The 14,661-nt window shown below is 43.1% G+C and overlaps 1 protein-coding gene across 2 annotated transcripts; it reads right to left on the reverse strand.

Moving 5' to 3' along the window:
• Window positions 1–1,023: 1,023 nt before the first annotated feature.
• Window positions 1,024–14,452, reverse strand: LOC101388672 (carbonyl reductase [NADPH] 1). Of its 2 annotated transcripts, none has more exons than XM_087418113.1 (3): window positions 13,964–14,452; window positions 5,829–5,936; window positions 1,024–1,721 (listed from the first exon to the last, which is right to left on the reverse strand). In XM_087418113.1, exons 1-3 carry the CDS (start codon window positions 14,319–14,321, stop codon window positions 1,285–1,287), a joined length of 903 nt encoding a protein of 300 aa, XP_087274239.1. In that variant the 5' UTR covers window positions 14,322–14,452; the 3' UTR covers window positions 1,024–1,284. The 2 variants fall into 2 exon arrangements, with proteins under 2 accessions (XP_087274239.1, XP_004429644.1); XM_004429587.3 differs by having other exon boundaries at window positions 14,033–14,449.
• Between the last annotated feature and the right edge of the window lie 209 nt (window positions 14,453–14,661).

Consider the following 14,661-nt stretch of genomic DNA (forward strand, 5'->3'; position numbering starts at 1 on the left):
CATGATGTGGTAGAGGCTTCTTTACCACATGCAGTGCTTCTGTGAAGGAAGGGAATGTGGTGGACGTTCACTGAGGCCCACTGGGAGACAGGATGGTGTTGGGCAGTAAGAAGCTTCTCATCACTGCCCTGGGTGGTGTCAGGTCCCAGTCACAGGGACTCATGATAGCAGACCCTTAGCACTTTTATTGTGTTTTCAACATTTTCACCTGTATCAGGACATTCAATCTTCACAGCAATCCTCTGCCTACTGTCCCCGTTTCACAGTTGAGGTACTGACATACAGTACAATGCAGTGTTTTGCTCAAAGTCACAGAGTGAGGTGACAGAGCCAGGATTTTGTTTCCAGATGTTTGTCTTGAAAGCTTTCAAACAGAAACGTTGAAAGAATATATCCCATATATATATATATATATATTCCATAGATCCACCAGACTAGATTGAACAATTATGAATATTTTACTATATTTTTGTGTTCATCTTTCATATACATTTTGCTCAACTGTGTTAACATTGCAGACCTTATCACACTTCCTCCCTATATAAAAACACATTTTCGCATTGAAGAGATTTGACAGTAACTCTCTCATGTCCACTAACACACAATCCACATTGAATATCCCCCACTGGCTCAGATTCTCTTATGGATGTATCTTGAGTACCTGCTCGGGGTTCACACTTTGCAATCGTATTTTTCCAGTGAGTTTGGTGTTACAGAGACCATACCAGATATGTTCCCTTCATGGTGTTGTCCATGTTATACTAGAGGCTGGTAAACTAAAGCTGGCAGCCAAAACCCCATCACACTCATTGGTTTGTGGTTCGTCTACAGCTACTTTGATGCTACCTCAGCAGATCTGCGTAGCTCCCACAGACCGCGTGTCCCGCAAAGCTGAAAATATGTAGTTACTGTCTGTTTCTATAATGTTTGCTGACCCCTGGCTTGTACTGTCCTTCTGTTGACCTAACTTTTAGGTCTATGAGATTTCTGAGCAGGTTGGCATGTAAATAATCTGCACAAAAGCACATTTATAAAGAACCATTTATTCATCTATTGATTTTCATTCATTGTCATTGATTCTATTTTTTCTCACCCTCTAGCACAGAGGAAATCACAAAAGACTTCGCAGAATTTGTAGCCAAGTCAAAATGAGTGCTCAATAGGGATATTTTGATTCTTCCTCTTCTTTTTTTACTTTTGGATAGGGATATTTTTGCCAGTGTTCCATTTTGATCAAATCAGGGCACGTAGTATAATGGGGCCCACGGGAGCTATGAGTTGAACTCACCATTGTTCTACTTTCTTCTCCGTAACAAACTCTCCATGAGGCCCCTCAGCATCTGCGGGCAAAAGGGCCAAGTACACGGGGGTCTCTGCTCCTTCTTCTGGGCTTTTGGTGGCTCTTGGTCCTGCCATGTCGGTTCTCACCCACCCTGGGCAGCAGGCATTCAGGAGGATCTTGTCCCCTCTCCTCTCCTCACTCAGTTTCCTGGCATGGATTCTGGACAGGACGGTGATGCCAATTTTCGTCACTCCATACGCGGTGTTAGGCCAGCCTTCCTTTATGTGCATGCCATTCTTCGTATCCTCCACAAACTTATTCATGAGCCCCACCAGCTCCTCCTCCGTGATGGTCTCACTTCTAAACTTCTCCTGCAGTTTTGGGCTGCAGTTTTTAAGAGCTCTGAGACTCTCAGTGCTAGACACATTAACCACTCTGCCTAAAATATAACAGAAATCGTTATGTAGAAAGGGATGCACAAGAATAATGAATACCAAATTCGCTGGGATTTTGGATGACAAAACTTCCATTTGAGAGACAATTACCAGTTTGCCATGAGCATTAGGTAAGACTGCCTCTATGAGTGAAGGACATAATACAATCTTGAAGCTTGTTTTACCCATGTCTCGGATGATCTCAGAGAAATGTTTTAATGGGGAGGGTACTGCCCAGAAGTTCCATAAGAAAATGAAAATGGTTTATACAGGAACATGCTAAGACGAATGTAAGGAGGTACTCATTAGTGTCAAAGGCTGCCTTTGGGACCACCTGAGGATCTTATGGTCACTTGGGCAGTGCTCTATGATCAGGTTTCTCTGGACCAACAAAGAGCTGCCTGGTTTATGGATGGCAGCTCCTAGGTGAATGGACAGCATCTGCTTTGGAAGGCTGCCACTCTGATGGAGGAAGGTAAAAGCAGATCAGCTCAGTGGGTTGAACTGCATGCTGTTTTCTCTATGTTTGGGTTTTTATCCACTCAGGAACAGTGACTAATGGCCTGGCATATAGTGACGGAGAGGGGCAGTGGAAAACAGAACAATTAAAGGGATGCTCATATAGGGCATGGCCCTATGGAAACAACTATAGGAATTTAGAGGGAAATTAAAGTTGGACAAGTCAGTCAATGCCCATCAGAAGAACCACTTCCAGAACTGGAAGGGTATTGGAACCAGCAAGTGGATATCCTGGTATGTTTCTTTGAAGTGGCCACCTTGGTCCATGAGATAGGTGGAAATGGGGAGCTGCAGTAAGCAATGCGATAATTGTCAACGTGACTCTTACACTCTGTGAAGCACAAAATGCCAACAACCATTCTATCGGCCAGCAAGAGAGACAAAGACTGAAGATGGTTATGAGAGAGATTCCCCAAGGGGAAGGCCCTGCACATAGCTGGCAAGTCGAGTTGAAGGTAATAGCCCTGGGAGGCTACAAATGGGTCCTGACAAAAGGAGACACTATCTCCGGACCAGGCTTTGCATACCCAGAAGTAGATGCAAATGTTCAAGTAGTATAGCAGGACTGGAACAGAAGATACTGTATCAATTTAGACTGACAGATTACATCTATGCAGACCAAGTAACACACTTTTATCCTCAGAGCAGTAGGTTTGATAGAGAATTGGAATGGGCAATTGAAACACTGGTTGTCTCAAACATGAGGAGATAAAGGTATGAACAGCTGGCTTACACACATTGATGAGCATGTGCTCACACTCAACATGAGGGGAGCCAAGAGAGATTCCCCACAAGATAGATTCTTCTGTTTTGCCAGTGGGATCTGGGGAAGAAGGGCTGGGGTGACTGTATGATTCTTCCCCACATCACGTCAACTTTCTTTTTTCCTACCTGACACAGTAGTCCTGACACCAGGGCTGCAACTGCAGATATGGGGAGCAGGAATAATCCCTAAGCAAGAACTTGTAACTATAGCTTTAAATCTTCATGTCAGAATTCCTAAGGGCCTGATGAAGTGGATTGTGCCTTCACCCCATCTGGCAAAACTGGAGTGACAGTGAATGCAGCAGTATTGCCTAGTGGTCGAGATAGTCCACTAGTTCTGGACCTATGCAACCCAACCCTACCCGATATGAATGGGAATGGACTGAAGGGAAGGCACTTGTTAGACTAGTTGCCTTTGCTGCAGGCAATCAAGATCGGCACAGTGACTGAACCTGACAGCCCTCTGAAAGGTGAAAAAGTTTGGGTAAAAGTCAATGATAGGGCTGCCCCGTGGCTTAGCAGTTAAGTGAGCGCGCTCCGCTGCTGGTGGCCTGGGTTCGGATCCCGGGCACGCACCGACGTACCACTTCTCTGGCCATGCTGAGGCCGTGTCCCACATACAGCAACTAGAAGGATGTGCAGCTATGACATACAACTATCTACTGGGGCTTTGGGGGAAAAAAAATAAATAAAATTATTAAAAAAAAAAAGTCAATGATAAAGAGGAGAAGGAAGAATGGTAGACTAGGATAAAGGAATGAATAAATGGGTTATGCAACAAGAGAAATCCAATATTACATTGGTGTCTTGAGATGCTCAGAGCAAGATATGGTATCGTCTCTTAGCTGCACTATACCCCAGACGCCTCAAAATGTGAAACCACATGTTGCTAAGAGCACTCCTGCTTTCAGGACCTGACAAGGTCAAACGGAAGCCTGAGAACCTGAGTGGCATCACTCTGTGACATATGGTCATACGATATGGTGATGAACTGAACCGATGGTTAATGACTGAGTGGGACTCTAGCAATGTGCCAGCATCTCTTGATTCTTATCTTTCAGGTTACATGTACCACCGTACTGTGATATGGCATAACACTGGCCTTGTTGGTAATATTTAACTATCACATGTAATGAAGAACTGAATTTAGCTAACCATCAGCTAAATTTAACCATCAACTGAATTAATTAAACAAGGAGCCCATTAGACTGAGGTGGTTCCAATGCTGTGGTGGCCTATCAAGCAAACCAAAATCTAAGCCTGTAAATGCCTCAAGGTTACAAAAATGAAATCTAAGGACCACCAATCACAAACAGCCAACTGGGCTTGAGCTATAGCCCAATTATTTCCTTACTTTGCTCCCGCCTTTTTTCTATAAAAGTGGTGGGGTGCTCCTAACCACTTCCCGTTTGGTGCTTCCTAATTCAAATAGACTTTTTCTCAAATAAATTCTTGAATTTTTAATATGCCTCAGTTTCTGTCTTAACAATACTAAATGGTTCTGCACAAATACTATGCTAAATAAGGTATAAATAGCAGTTGATCAAGGAGAGAATCAAATTAGCACAAAAACATTAACGGGTATGGAGTGGCTTTATGGGACGGATTATCTGTTCCTTTAAATCTATTCCTACCCCACACTGGCTCCTCCAAATGTTAAGCATATTTCTGATATGATTGCTGTATGTGTTACATAAATTCTCTACTAAATGTAGATGCTCAGTGATCCTTTTGCTGTAAGAGAGCCTTGGCAAAGGACCAGGGCCTGGCTTGTGAAAGCAAAGGATTAAGCTTGGTCAAAGAAAGGTTTGGCCCTTGGCCCAGGGCTACTGGAAGATAATCTTTAAACCTTTGGAATGTCCTGCCTGATAAGACTGAGTGCGTTTATTTGGGGGTCTAGGGTCAGGCTACAGAATCGATGCTACCAATGTGATTATGGGGCAACTTTGGGTTACCAGCTATCAGCTGGACCTCTGGAAGGGCTGGGGAGTAAGGGCGATGGGCCATGTCTACGTGACCAACCCCTAACAGAAATGCCAAACATCGAGGCAGGATGAGCTTCCCTGGTTGGCAATACTCCACGTGCACTTTCACACATCATTGCTGGGAGAAATATATGCTGTATGCAGGACTCCACTGGGAGAGGACAACTAGAAGCCTCCATGCCTGGTCTTCCCTGGACCCCAGCCTAAGAGACTTTACCCGTTGCTGATCTGAATCTGTCTCTATTTTGATAATACACTGTAATTTTGAGTATAACAGCTCTGCTGAGTTCTGAGTCCTTCTGGTGAATTACTGAACCTGAGGGTGGTCGTGGGAATCTCTTGAACTTGTAAGGACTAAGTGATATTTATCCCACATATGTACAGTTGGTTTAGCATCTAAAAACCAATAAATATAATACACTACATCAGACTCAGAGAAAGATTTGGGGGTGGGCTAATAAAATGGGGGGAGTGAAGTCTCCACTAGCCTGAATAAGATCACTCTGAAAGAGGGGGTGGGGGGAGGGAGGGTCTGGGATGGAAGACTCAGGGAACTCTAACATGTGAGGGGCACAGAGCAAGTAAAGGGCTTCTCTGTGGTAACTTTTGAACAATGACCTGAAGGATAATATCAGTTGTACAAAACCAGTGAAACAGTGTGCACCAATGACCACTGAACAAGTGTGTACAGAGCCTGAGACAGAAGGGCACCTGGCCCAGTGGAGACACAACAAGGAGTCCAGTGAGCAGGGGGAGGTAGCAGGGGCTTCTAGATGAGCTCACAGACAGGGAGGCCCAGATCATGCCAGAAACACTGCAGCTTGGGCTCCTCATCAGACTCACCTTGGGGTTTTATGAGAGGCAGTAGCTCCATGCAGACATCTCGGGTACCAAAAAAGTTTGTTTTCATTGTCACTTCTGCTTGAATATGAAACGGTGTGGAATCATGAACTTTTAGGGGAGAAGGAGAGTAGAGTTAATAAACAGTAGTCATGTGGTAGTTTACCATGTGGTAAAATTCCAGAGAACTATATTTTAAAAATCGTGCATGTAAAATTTAGTGAACTTTTGTAAAACTGGCAGCTAGTTAATAGTACTGTACCAATGACAATTTGCCAGTTTGACAATGTTCCGTTAAGGATCCACACATGGGATCTCTGTGTACAAGTTTGTGCAATTTTCTTGTTCGTTTTAAAATGCATTAAAAATTCAGGCAACTGCCCTCAAGTCCAATCAGAGAAAAACTGTGTGGGTGGAGTGAGGTAAACATGGGAGCGTAGGAGGACTCTGAACTCACCTCGTCCCATGGACACAACTAATTTACAAATACCCTTGGAACAATTACCCCTGAGAGAGAACTGAAAACTGGATAAAAAGAACGCCCGCAACAATGAACAGTGCTGACTGAGATGGAAGAGGCAGAAATTCCTTTCTGGAGAGAAAAAAAGCCACTATCACAAGCCGCAGCGATTCACAGCCACCCAGGAGCAATCCAAAGGTATGCAGCCTTCCCTGGAGGAGTGGGGGACCTGAGCTGGGGAGCCTTACCGCTATAAGCATCCTTTGGACTCAGCACAACCGAGATGAGTGTCATAATATCTGGGGTTTGCTGGCTACTGACAACAACAGGCAATACTTCCAGAAAAGCTACCGGACATAGGGGGAAAAATCTGGCTCTTAAAGAGCCCATGCACAAATTCACCCATTTTGGAAAGCAACCTAAGATCACCAGAAAGAAAGGTGCACAGTCCTTTGGGGAAAAGAGACTCAGCTGATAGGCTCTGAGTGCATCTCAGTGAGAGGTGAGATTTCTCTAGGAACTGAGACATTGGCAGCTGCCATTATTGTGACCTAGTACGGGCATGCTGACACAGACGCTGGCAGACGCCATAGGAGTTCTTCCCCCGGGTTGTTAGCCCAGTATCTGCCCCACCCACTAGAGCACCAATTTAATCCAGTTCAGCCAGGGCAGACAGCCCACACTAGGGACTGGCCCGACCCAACAGCAAGCTCTTGGGCAAATTTGGGCCTGCATAGGCTGGTGCCTGGATCCTCTGTAGCCAGGGGAGTGGGTTCACCTCTGTGGGGCAGGGCGGGCACTCGGATCCCGTAGAGTGTGTGGGGCATTGGTGGAGTGTGTGGGGCCTCTGCAATGGGGTGACTGGGTCCACTTCAGGGGGTCAGGGTGCAAGCACTGGGCAGGACTGTGTTGACGGTGTGTGTGACCCTGTGGGCTATGGGTCTTGTCAGCTGCAGAAGACTTGTGCTTCTCAAACAGCCACATAGGGGATTGGCCCCACCTTCCAAAGCCTGAAACAATTGGGTGCTCCTGTGCCTGAGGCCAACCCCTCTCAGCTGCCATCCTGAGACAGCTGACAAAAGCCTTATAGGCCAGAAGCCTACAGCAATTGTAAGCCCCTGAGCCTAGCAACCAGCCACACTGGGGGCCTACTCACTTAACAGAAAAAGTGCAACAGGAATGTGCTATTAGACCTTGCAGCCAACTGTCCTGGGGCTCCCCACACCCGATAAAGGGACTGAAGGGACCAGAGCAGCTACACACAGCTGAGCATTACAGCCAGGGGGCCAGTGGGACAGCCTAGCCTCCCAGGGCACCTACGGCAAGAGCAACCCCACCACAACAGAAGGACACATGTAGCCCCCAAAGGGGTCAACACTGGAGCATTTGGAATTGACGACAAGAGGAAAGCACACTGCTGGACCTCATAAAGCATCTCTTACCTAAGGTCACCTCTCCAAAATCAGGAGATGTAGCTGACCTATCTAATACATAGCTACAAGCACAGAGAAAGGGACAAAATGAGGAAGCAAGGGAATACGTTCCAACTAAGGGAATAGGATAAAACCCCCAAAAAAGCACTAAATGAAACAGAAAAGAACAATCTACCCGACAAATAGTTCAAACAAAGAGTCAGAAGGATGCTCACTGATCTTGGGAGAAGAATAGATTAGTACAGTGAGAACTTCAACAAGAAATGGACAGTATAAAAGTGAACGAATCAGAAATAAAGAAAACGATACTGGAAATGAAAAATTCACTACAGGGACTCAAAAGCAGAGCAGAGGATACAGGAGAACAGATAAGCGAGCTACATGAAAGACTAGAGGAAATCACCCAAGCTGAACAGATAAAAGAAAAAAAGAATTAAAAAGAATGAAGACAGTCTAAGGGACCTCTGGGACAACATCAAGTGCACTAACATCCGTGTTATAGGTGTCCCAGAAGGAGAAGAGAGAGACAGAAGGGCAGAGAATCTATTTGAAGAAATAATAGCTGAGAACTTCCCTAACCTAAGGAATGAAACAGACATCCAGGTACAGGAAGTACAGAGAACACCAAAAAAGATAAACCCAAAGAGGCCCAAACCAAGATACATCACAATTAAAATGTCAAGAATTAAAGATAACGAGAGAAACCTACAAGCCAGAAACCTACAAGCCGCAAGAGAAGGCAACAAGTTACATACAAAGGAAATCCCATAAGGCTATCAGCTGACTTCTTGACAGAAACCTTACAGGCTAGAAGAGAGTGGCATAATATATTTCAAGTGCTAAAAGAAAAAACCTAAGCCAAGAATACTCTACTCAGCAAGGTTATCATTGAGAATGGAAGGAGAGACAAAGAATTTCCCAGACAACCAAAAATTAAAGGAGTTTATCACCAAGAAACCAGTCTTACAAGAAATGCTAAAGAGACTTATTTAGGGGGAAAGAAAAGACCACAAACAGGAATAAGAAAATTCTAAATAAACAAACAAACAAAAGCAATAAAATCACTAGTAAAGGTAAAAATACAGTAAAGGTAGCAGATCAACCATCTATGAAGAGAATATGAAGGTCAAAAGACAAAAGCACTAAAATTACCTATTTCTATCATAAGAGGGTAATGGATACACAGACACAAAAAGGAGGTTAGATACGATATAAAAAACAAAACATGTAGGAAGACAGGAGTAAAAGAGTAGAGCTTTTAGCAAGAGGTCAAACTAAAGAGACCATCAACTTAATATAGATTGCTATGTATGTAGGTTATTACATATGAACCTTATGGTAATCACAAACCAGAAACCTATAATAAATACACAAAATCCTAAGAGAAAGGAACTCAAACATAATACTGAAGAAAGCCATCAAACCACAAGGGCAGAGAGCAAGAGAAGAAGAAAGGAACAGAGAACAACTACTAAAACACCCAGAAAAAAAGTAACAAAATGCTAATAAGTACATACTTATCAAAAATTAATTTAAATGTCAATGGACTAAATGTTCCAATCAAAAGACATAGGGTGGCTGACTGGATAAAAAAACAAGACCCATATATATGCAGCATACAAGAGACACACTTCAGACCTAAAGACACTCACAAACTGAAAATGAAGGGATGGAAAAAGATACTCCACGCAAACAGCAATGAAAAGAAAGCTGGGATAGCATACTCATATCAGACAAAATAGACTTTAAAACAAAAACTGTAACAAGAGACAAAGAAGGGCACTACATAATGATCAAGGGAACAATCCAACAAGAGGATATAATACTTGTCAGTATCTAGGCACCCAATATAGGAGCACCTAAATACATTAAGCAATTATTAACAGACATAAAAAGAGAAATAGACAGTAACACAATAATAGTAGGGGACTTTAACACTCCACTTACACCAATGGATAGATCATCCAAACAAGATCAAAAAGGAAACATTGGTCTTAAATGACACACTGGACCAGATGGACTTAGTAGATATATACAGAACATTCCATCCAAAAACTGAAGAATACACATTCTTTTTGAATGCATATGGAATATTCTCCAGGACTGATCACATATTAGGCCACCAAACAAGTCTCCATAAATTTAAGAAGACTGAAATAACACCAAGCATCTTTTCAGACCACAATGGTAGGAAACTAAAAATCAACTATACGAAGAAAATCAGAAAAGCCACAAATATGTGGAGATTAAACAAAATGCTACTGAACCACAATTGGGTCAATGAAGAAATCAAAGGAGAAATCAAAAAATACCTGGAGACAAATGAAAATGAAAATACAACATGTCGAAATTTATGGGATAGCAAAAGCAGTTCTAAGAGGGAAGTTTACAGCAATACAGGCCTACCTCAACAAATAAGAAAAATCCCAAATGAACAATCTAAGAATGCACCTAAAGGAAATGGAAAAAGAAGAACAAACAAAGTCCAAAATCAGTAGAAGAAAGAAAAATCAAAGCAGAAATAAGTGAAATAGGGGCTGGCCTGGTGGTGCAGAGGTTAAGTGCTTGCGCTCCACTGCAGCAGCCCAGGGTTCGGATTCCGGGCGTGCACCAACAACACCACTTGTCAAGCCATGCTGTGGCGACGTCCCATATAAAGTGAAGGAAGATGGGCATAGATGTTAGCCCAGGGCCAGTCTTCCTCAGCAAAAAGAGGAGGATTGGCAGATGTTAGCTCAGGGCTGATCTTCCTCACAAAAAAAAAGAAAAGAAGTAAATGAAATAGAGACTAAAAAAACAATAGAAAAATCTCAATGAAACCAAGAGCTAGTTCTCTGAAAAGATAAACAAAACTGACAAAACTTTACTTGGACTCACGAAGAAAAAAAGAAAGAAGGCTCAAATAAATAAAATTAGAAATGCAAGAGGAGAAATTACAATAGACACCTCAGAAATACAAAAGATTATAAGAGAATACTATGAAAAGCTATGTGACAACAAACTGCATAATCTAGAAAAAAAATGGATAAATTCTTAGAATCATACAACCTTCCAAAACTGAATCAAGAAGAAATAGAGAATTTGACTAGACCAATCACCAGTAAGGAGACTGAAAAAGTAATCAAAAACATCCAAAAATATAAAAGTGCAGGACCAGACGGCTTCCCTGGTGAATTCTACCAAACATTCAAAGAAGACTTAATACCCATCCTTCTCAAACTTTTCCAAAAAATTGCAGAGGAGGGGAAGCTTCCTAACTCATTCTATGAAGCCAACATTACTGCGATACCAAAACCAGACAAAGACAACACAAAAAGAAAATTACAGGCCAATATCACTGATGAACATCGATGCAAAAATCCTCAACAAAATACTAGCAAATTGAATACAACAGTACATTAAAAAGATCATACACCATGATCAAGTGGGATTTATTCCAGGGATGCAGGGATGATTCAACATCTGCAAATCAATCAACATGATACACCACATTAACAAAATGAAGAATAAAAATCACATGATCATCTCAATAGATGCAGAGAAAGCATTTGACAAGATACAACTTCCATTTACGATGAAAACTCTGAATAAAATGGGTATAAAAAGAAAGTACCTCAACATAATAAAGGCCATATATGACAAATGCACTGATTATTGTCAATGGAGAAAAACTGAAAGCTATCCCTCTAAGAACAGGAACCAGACAAGGAGGCCCACTCTCATCACTCCTATTTAATATAGTATTGGAAGCCCTAGCCAGAGCAATCAGGCAAGAAAAGAAATAAAAGGGATCCAAATTGGAAAGGAAGAAGTTAAACTGCCACTATCTGCAGATGATATCACTTTATATATAGAAAACACTAAAGAATCCACCAAATAAACTTTCAGAGGGGCTGGCCCGGTGGCGCAGTGGTTAAGTTGGCACATTCCACTTCAGCGGCCCGGGGTTCACTGGTTCGTATCCTGGGCGCAGACCTACTCACCACTCATCAAGCCATGCTAAGGCAGCGTCCCACATAGAAGAACTACAACTCTACAACTATGATAATACAACTATGCACTGGGGCTTTGGGGAGAAAAAAGAAAAAAAGAGGAAGATTGGCAACAGATGTCAGCATAGGGCCAATATTCCTTAAAAAAAAAAAAAGCCAATTACTATAAAAAAACCTTTTAGAAATAATAAACCAATATTCAGTAAAGTTGCAGGATACAAAATCAATATACAAAAATCAGTTGTGTTTCTATACACTAACAATGAATTAGCAGAAAGAGAAATTAAGAATACAATCCTATTTACTATTGTAACAAAAAGAATAAAATACCTAGAAATAAACTTAACCAAAGAGGTGAAAGATCTGTACACTGGAAACTATAAAACATTGTTGAAAGAAATTGAAGACACAAAGAAATGGAAAGATATCCATGCTCTTGGATTGGAATAATTAACATAGTTAAAATGTCCAAATTTCCTAAAGCAATCTACAGATTCAATGCGATCCCTATCAAAGTTCCAACAACATTTTTCACAGAAATAGAACAAAGAATCTTAAAATTTATATGGAACAACAAAAGACCCCGAACAGCCAAAGGAATCCTGAGAAAAAAGAACAGAGCAGGAGGTATCACACTCCCTGGTTTTAAAATATACTACAAATCTATAGTAACCAAAACAGCATGGTACTGGCACAAAAACAGACACACAGATCAATGGAACACAATTGAGAGCCCAGAAATAAACCCACACGTCTACGGAGCTAATTTTCAACAAGGGAGCCAAGAACATACAATGGAGAAAAGAAAGGCTCTTCAACAAATGGTGTTGGGAAGACTGGACAGCCACATGCAAAAGAATGAAAGTAGATCACTATCTTATACCACAGACAAAAATTAACTCAAAATGGATTAGACTTGAATGTAAGACCTGAAACCATGAAACTTCTAGAAGAAAACATAAGCAGTACGCTCTTTGACATCAGTCTTAGCAGCATATTTTCAAGTACCATGTCTGATCGGGCAAGGGAAACAATAGAAAACATAAACAAATGGGACTACATCAAACTAAAAAGCTTCTGCACAGCAAAGGAAACCATCAACAAAATGAAAAGACAACCTAACAACTGGGAGAAGATATTTGCAAACCATACATCTGATAAGGGGTTAATATCCAAAATATATAAAGAATTCATACATCTCAACAACAAGAAAACTAACAACCCAATTAAAAAATGGGCCAAAGATCTGAACAGACATTTCTCCAAAGAAGATATACAGATGGCCAACAGGCACATGAAAAGATGTTCAACATCATTATCAGGGAAACGCAAATCAAAACTACAACCAGATATCACCTTAGTCCTGCCAGAATGGCTATAACAAGACAGGAAACAACAAATGTTGGAGAGGATGTGGAGAGAAGGGAACTCTCATACACCACTGGTGGGAGTGCAAACAGGTACAGCCACTATGGAAAACAGTATGGAGATCCCTCAAAAAATTAAGAATAGAACTACCATCCAATCCAACTATTCCATTGCTGGGTATTTATCCAAAGAACATGAAAACACCAATGGGTAAAGACATATACACCCTATGTTCATTGCAGCATTATTCACTATAGCCAAGACATGGAAGCAACCCAAGTGTCCCTCAACTGATGAGTGGATAAAGAAGATGTGGTATATATACAAAGTGGAATACTACTCAGCCATAAGAAAGGATAAAATCCAGCTATTCGTGACAAGGATGGACCTTGAGGGTATTATGCTAGGCGAAATTAGTCAGAAGGAGGAGGTCAAATACCATAAGATCTGACTCTTAAGTAGAAGATAAAAGCAACAACAATCAATCACATAGAGGCAGAGATTGGGTTAGTGGTTACCAGAGGGAATGGGGGAGGGAGTAGGGCAAAAGGGATGATTAACCACATTGTGTGGTGATGGCTGTAATTAGTCTTGGGTGGTGAACATGATGCAACGTATGCAAAACTAGAAGTATAATGAAGTACATCTGAAATTTATATAATGTTATAAAACAAAGTGACCGCAATAAAAAAAAAAAGAGAAAAAAAGAAAACCTGTATGATAACCTGGAAAAGATCCCCAGGAGTCGGAGCCAAGGAAATAGAAAAGTCCCTCTGGCTGGACAGCAGTCCAATTTCTGTTGCCTCTGCTCTAGCCTTACCCATCCCCCACCCCTCCTCCTTCCGTAGGGAGCCATTCTGGACCCCAAACGCAGAGGAGCCCCACCACAGCGATTCTCCGACAGATCCAGGCACGCTGGCAGAACGCCTCCCCTGCGAATACGCAGCACCTTACTCTTGAAGGCGATGCCCGCGTTGTTGACCAGCACGTCGAGGCCCCCGTACTCCTTGCGCAAGAAGTCGCGCAGAGCGCGGATGCTCTGCAGGTCGTCGATGTCCAGCTGGTGGAAGCGCGGGCTCAGGCCCTCAGCCTGCAGCTGCTGCACGGCCGCCCGGCCCCGCGCCGTGTCCCGCGCTGTGAGCACCACGTCCCCCGAGAACTGCCGGCACAGGTCGCGCGCGATGGCGAAGCCGATGCCCTTGTTGGCCCCGGTCACCAGCGCCACGCGAGGGTAGGAGGACATGGCTGCGTAGGGTGCGTGCGGGGCACCTGGTCGGAGACCAGCTCTGGCTGCCAAGTACAAAGGGCTCCGCGCGTCTGAACGTCTCCCCGCGGTGGAGAGACCCTCCGAGGCTGCAGACGCCGGGTGCGCACTGGCAGGACGCGCGCCCGGGGCCGCCCGGCTGAGCGCGCAGGCGCAGCCCCCGCCCCGTGAGGGCTTGGTTGCCCGGGAACTGGGACCCGGCCATTTTGCGAAACCGACCACCTGAAGCCTTAAGCCTGATAGCTGCTGGGGACTGCCCGCCTGGGAGCGGAGAATCAATCTGATTGGCTGTGTGACTGCTTTTAAACTGAACCCTTAT

The sequence above is a fragment of the Ceratotherium simum genome, chromosome 27, assembly GCF_057802395.1.
Source record: "Ceratotherium simum simum isolate JZ-2026a chromosome 27, ASM5780239v1, whole genome shotgun sequence".
Lineage (NCBI taxonomy): Eukaryota > Metazoa > Chordata > Mammalia > Perissodactyla > Rhinocerotidae > Ceratotherium > Ceratotherium simum.

Excerpts from the sequence above, each read along its gene's own strand:
- LOC101388672 (XM_087418113.1), bottom strand. The coding sequence starts at position 14,321 with ATGTCCTCCTACCCTCGCGTGGCGCTGGTGACCGGGGCCAACAAGGGC. Across the intron at positions 5,937-13,963 it reads TCTGTCGGAGAATCGCTGTG|TTCATGATTCCACACCGTTT; the intron begins GTGGGGCTCCTC and ends CTCCCCTAAAAG. Across the intron at positions 1,722-5,828 it reads GCCTCTCATAAAACCCCAAG|GCAGAGTGGTTAATGTGTCT; the intron begins GTGAGTCTGATG and ends GTTATATTTTAG.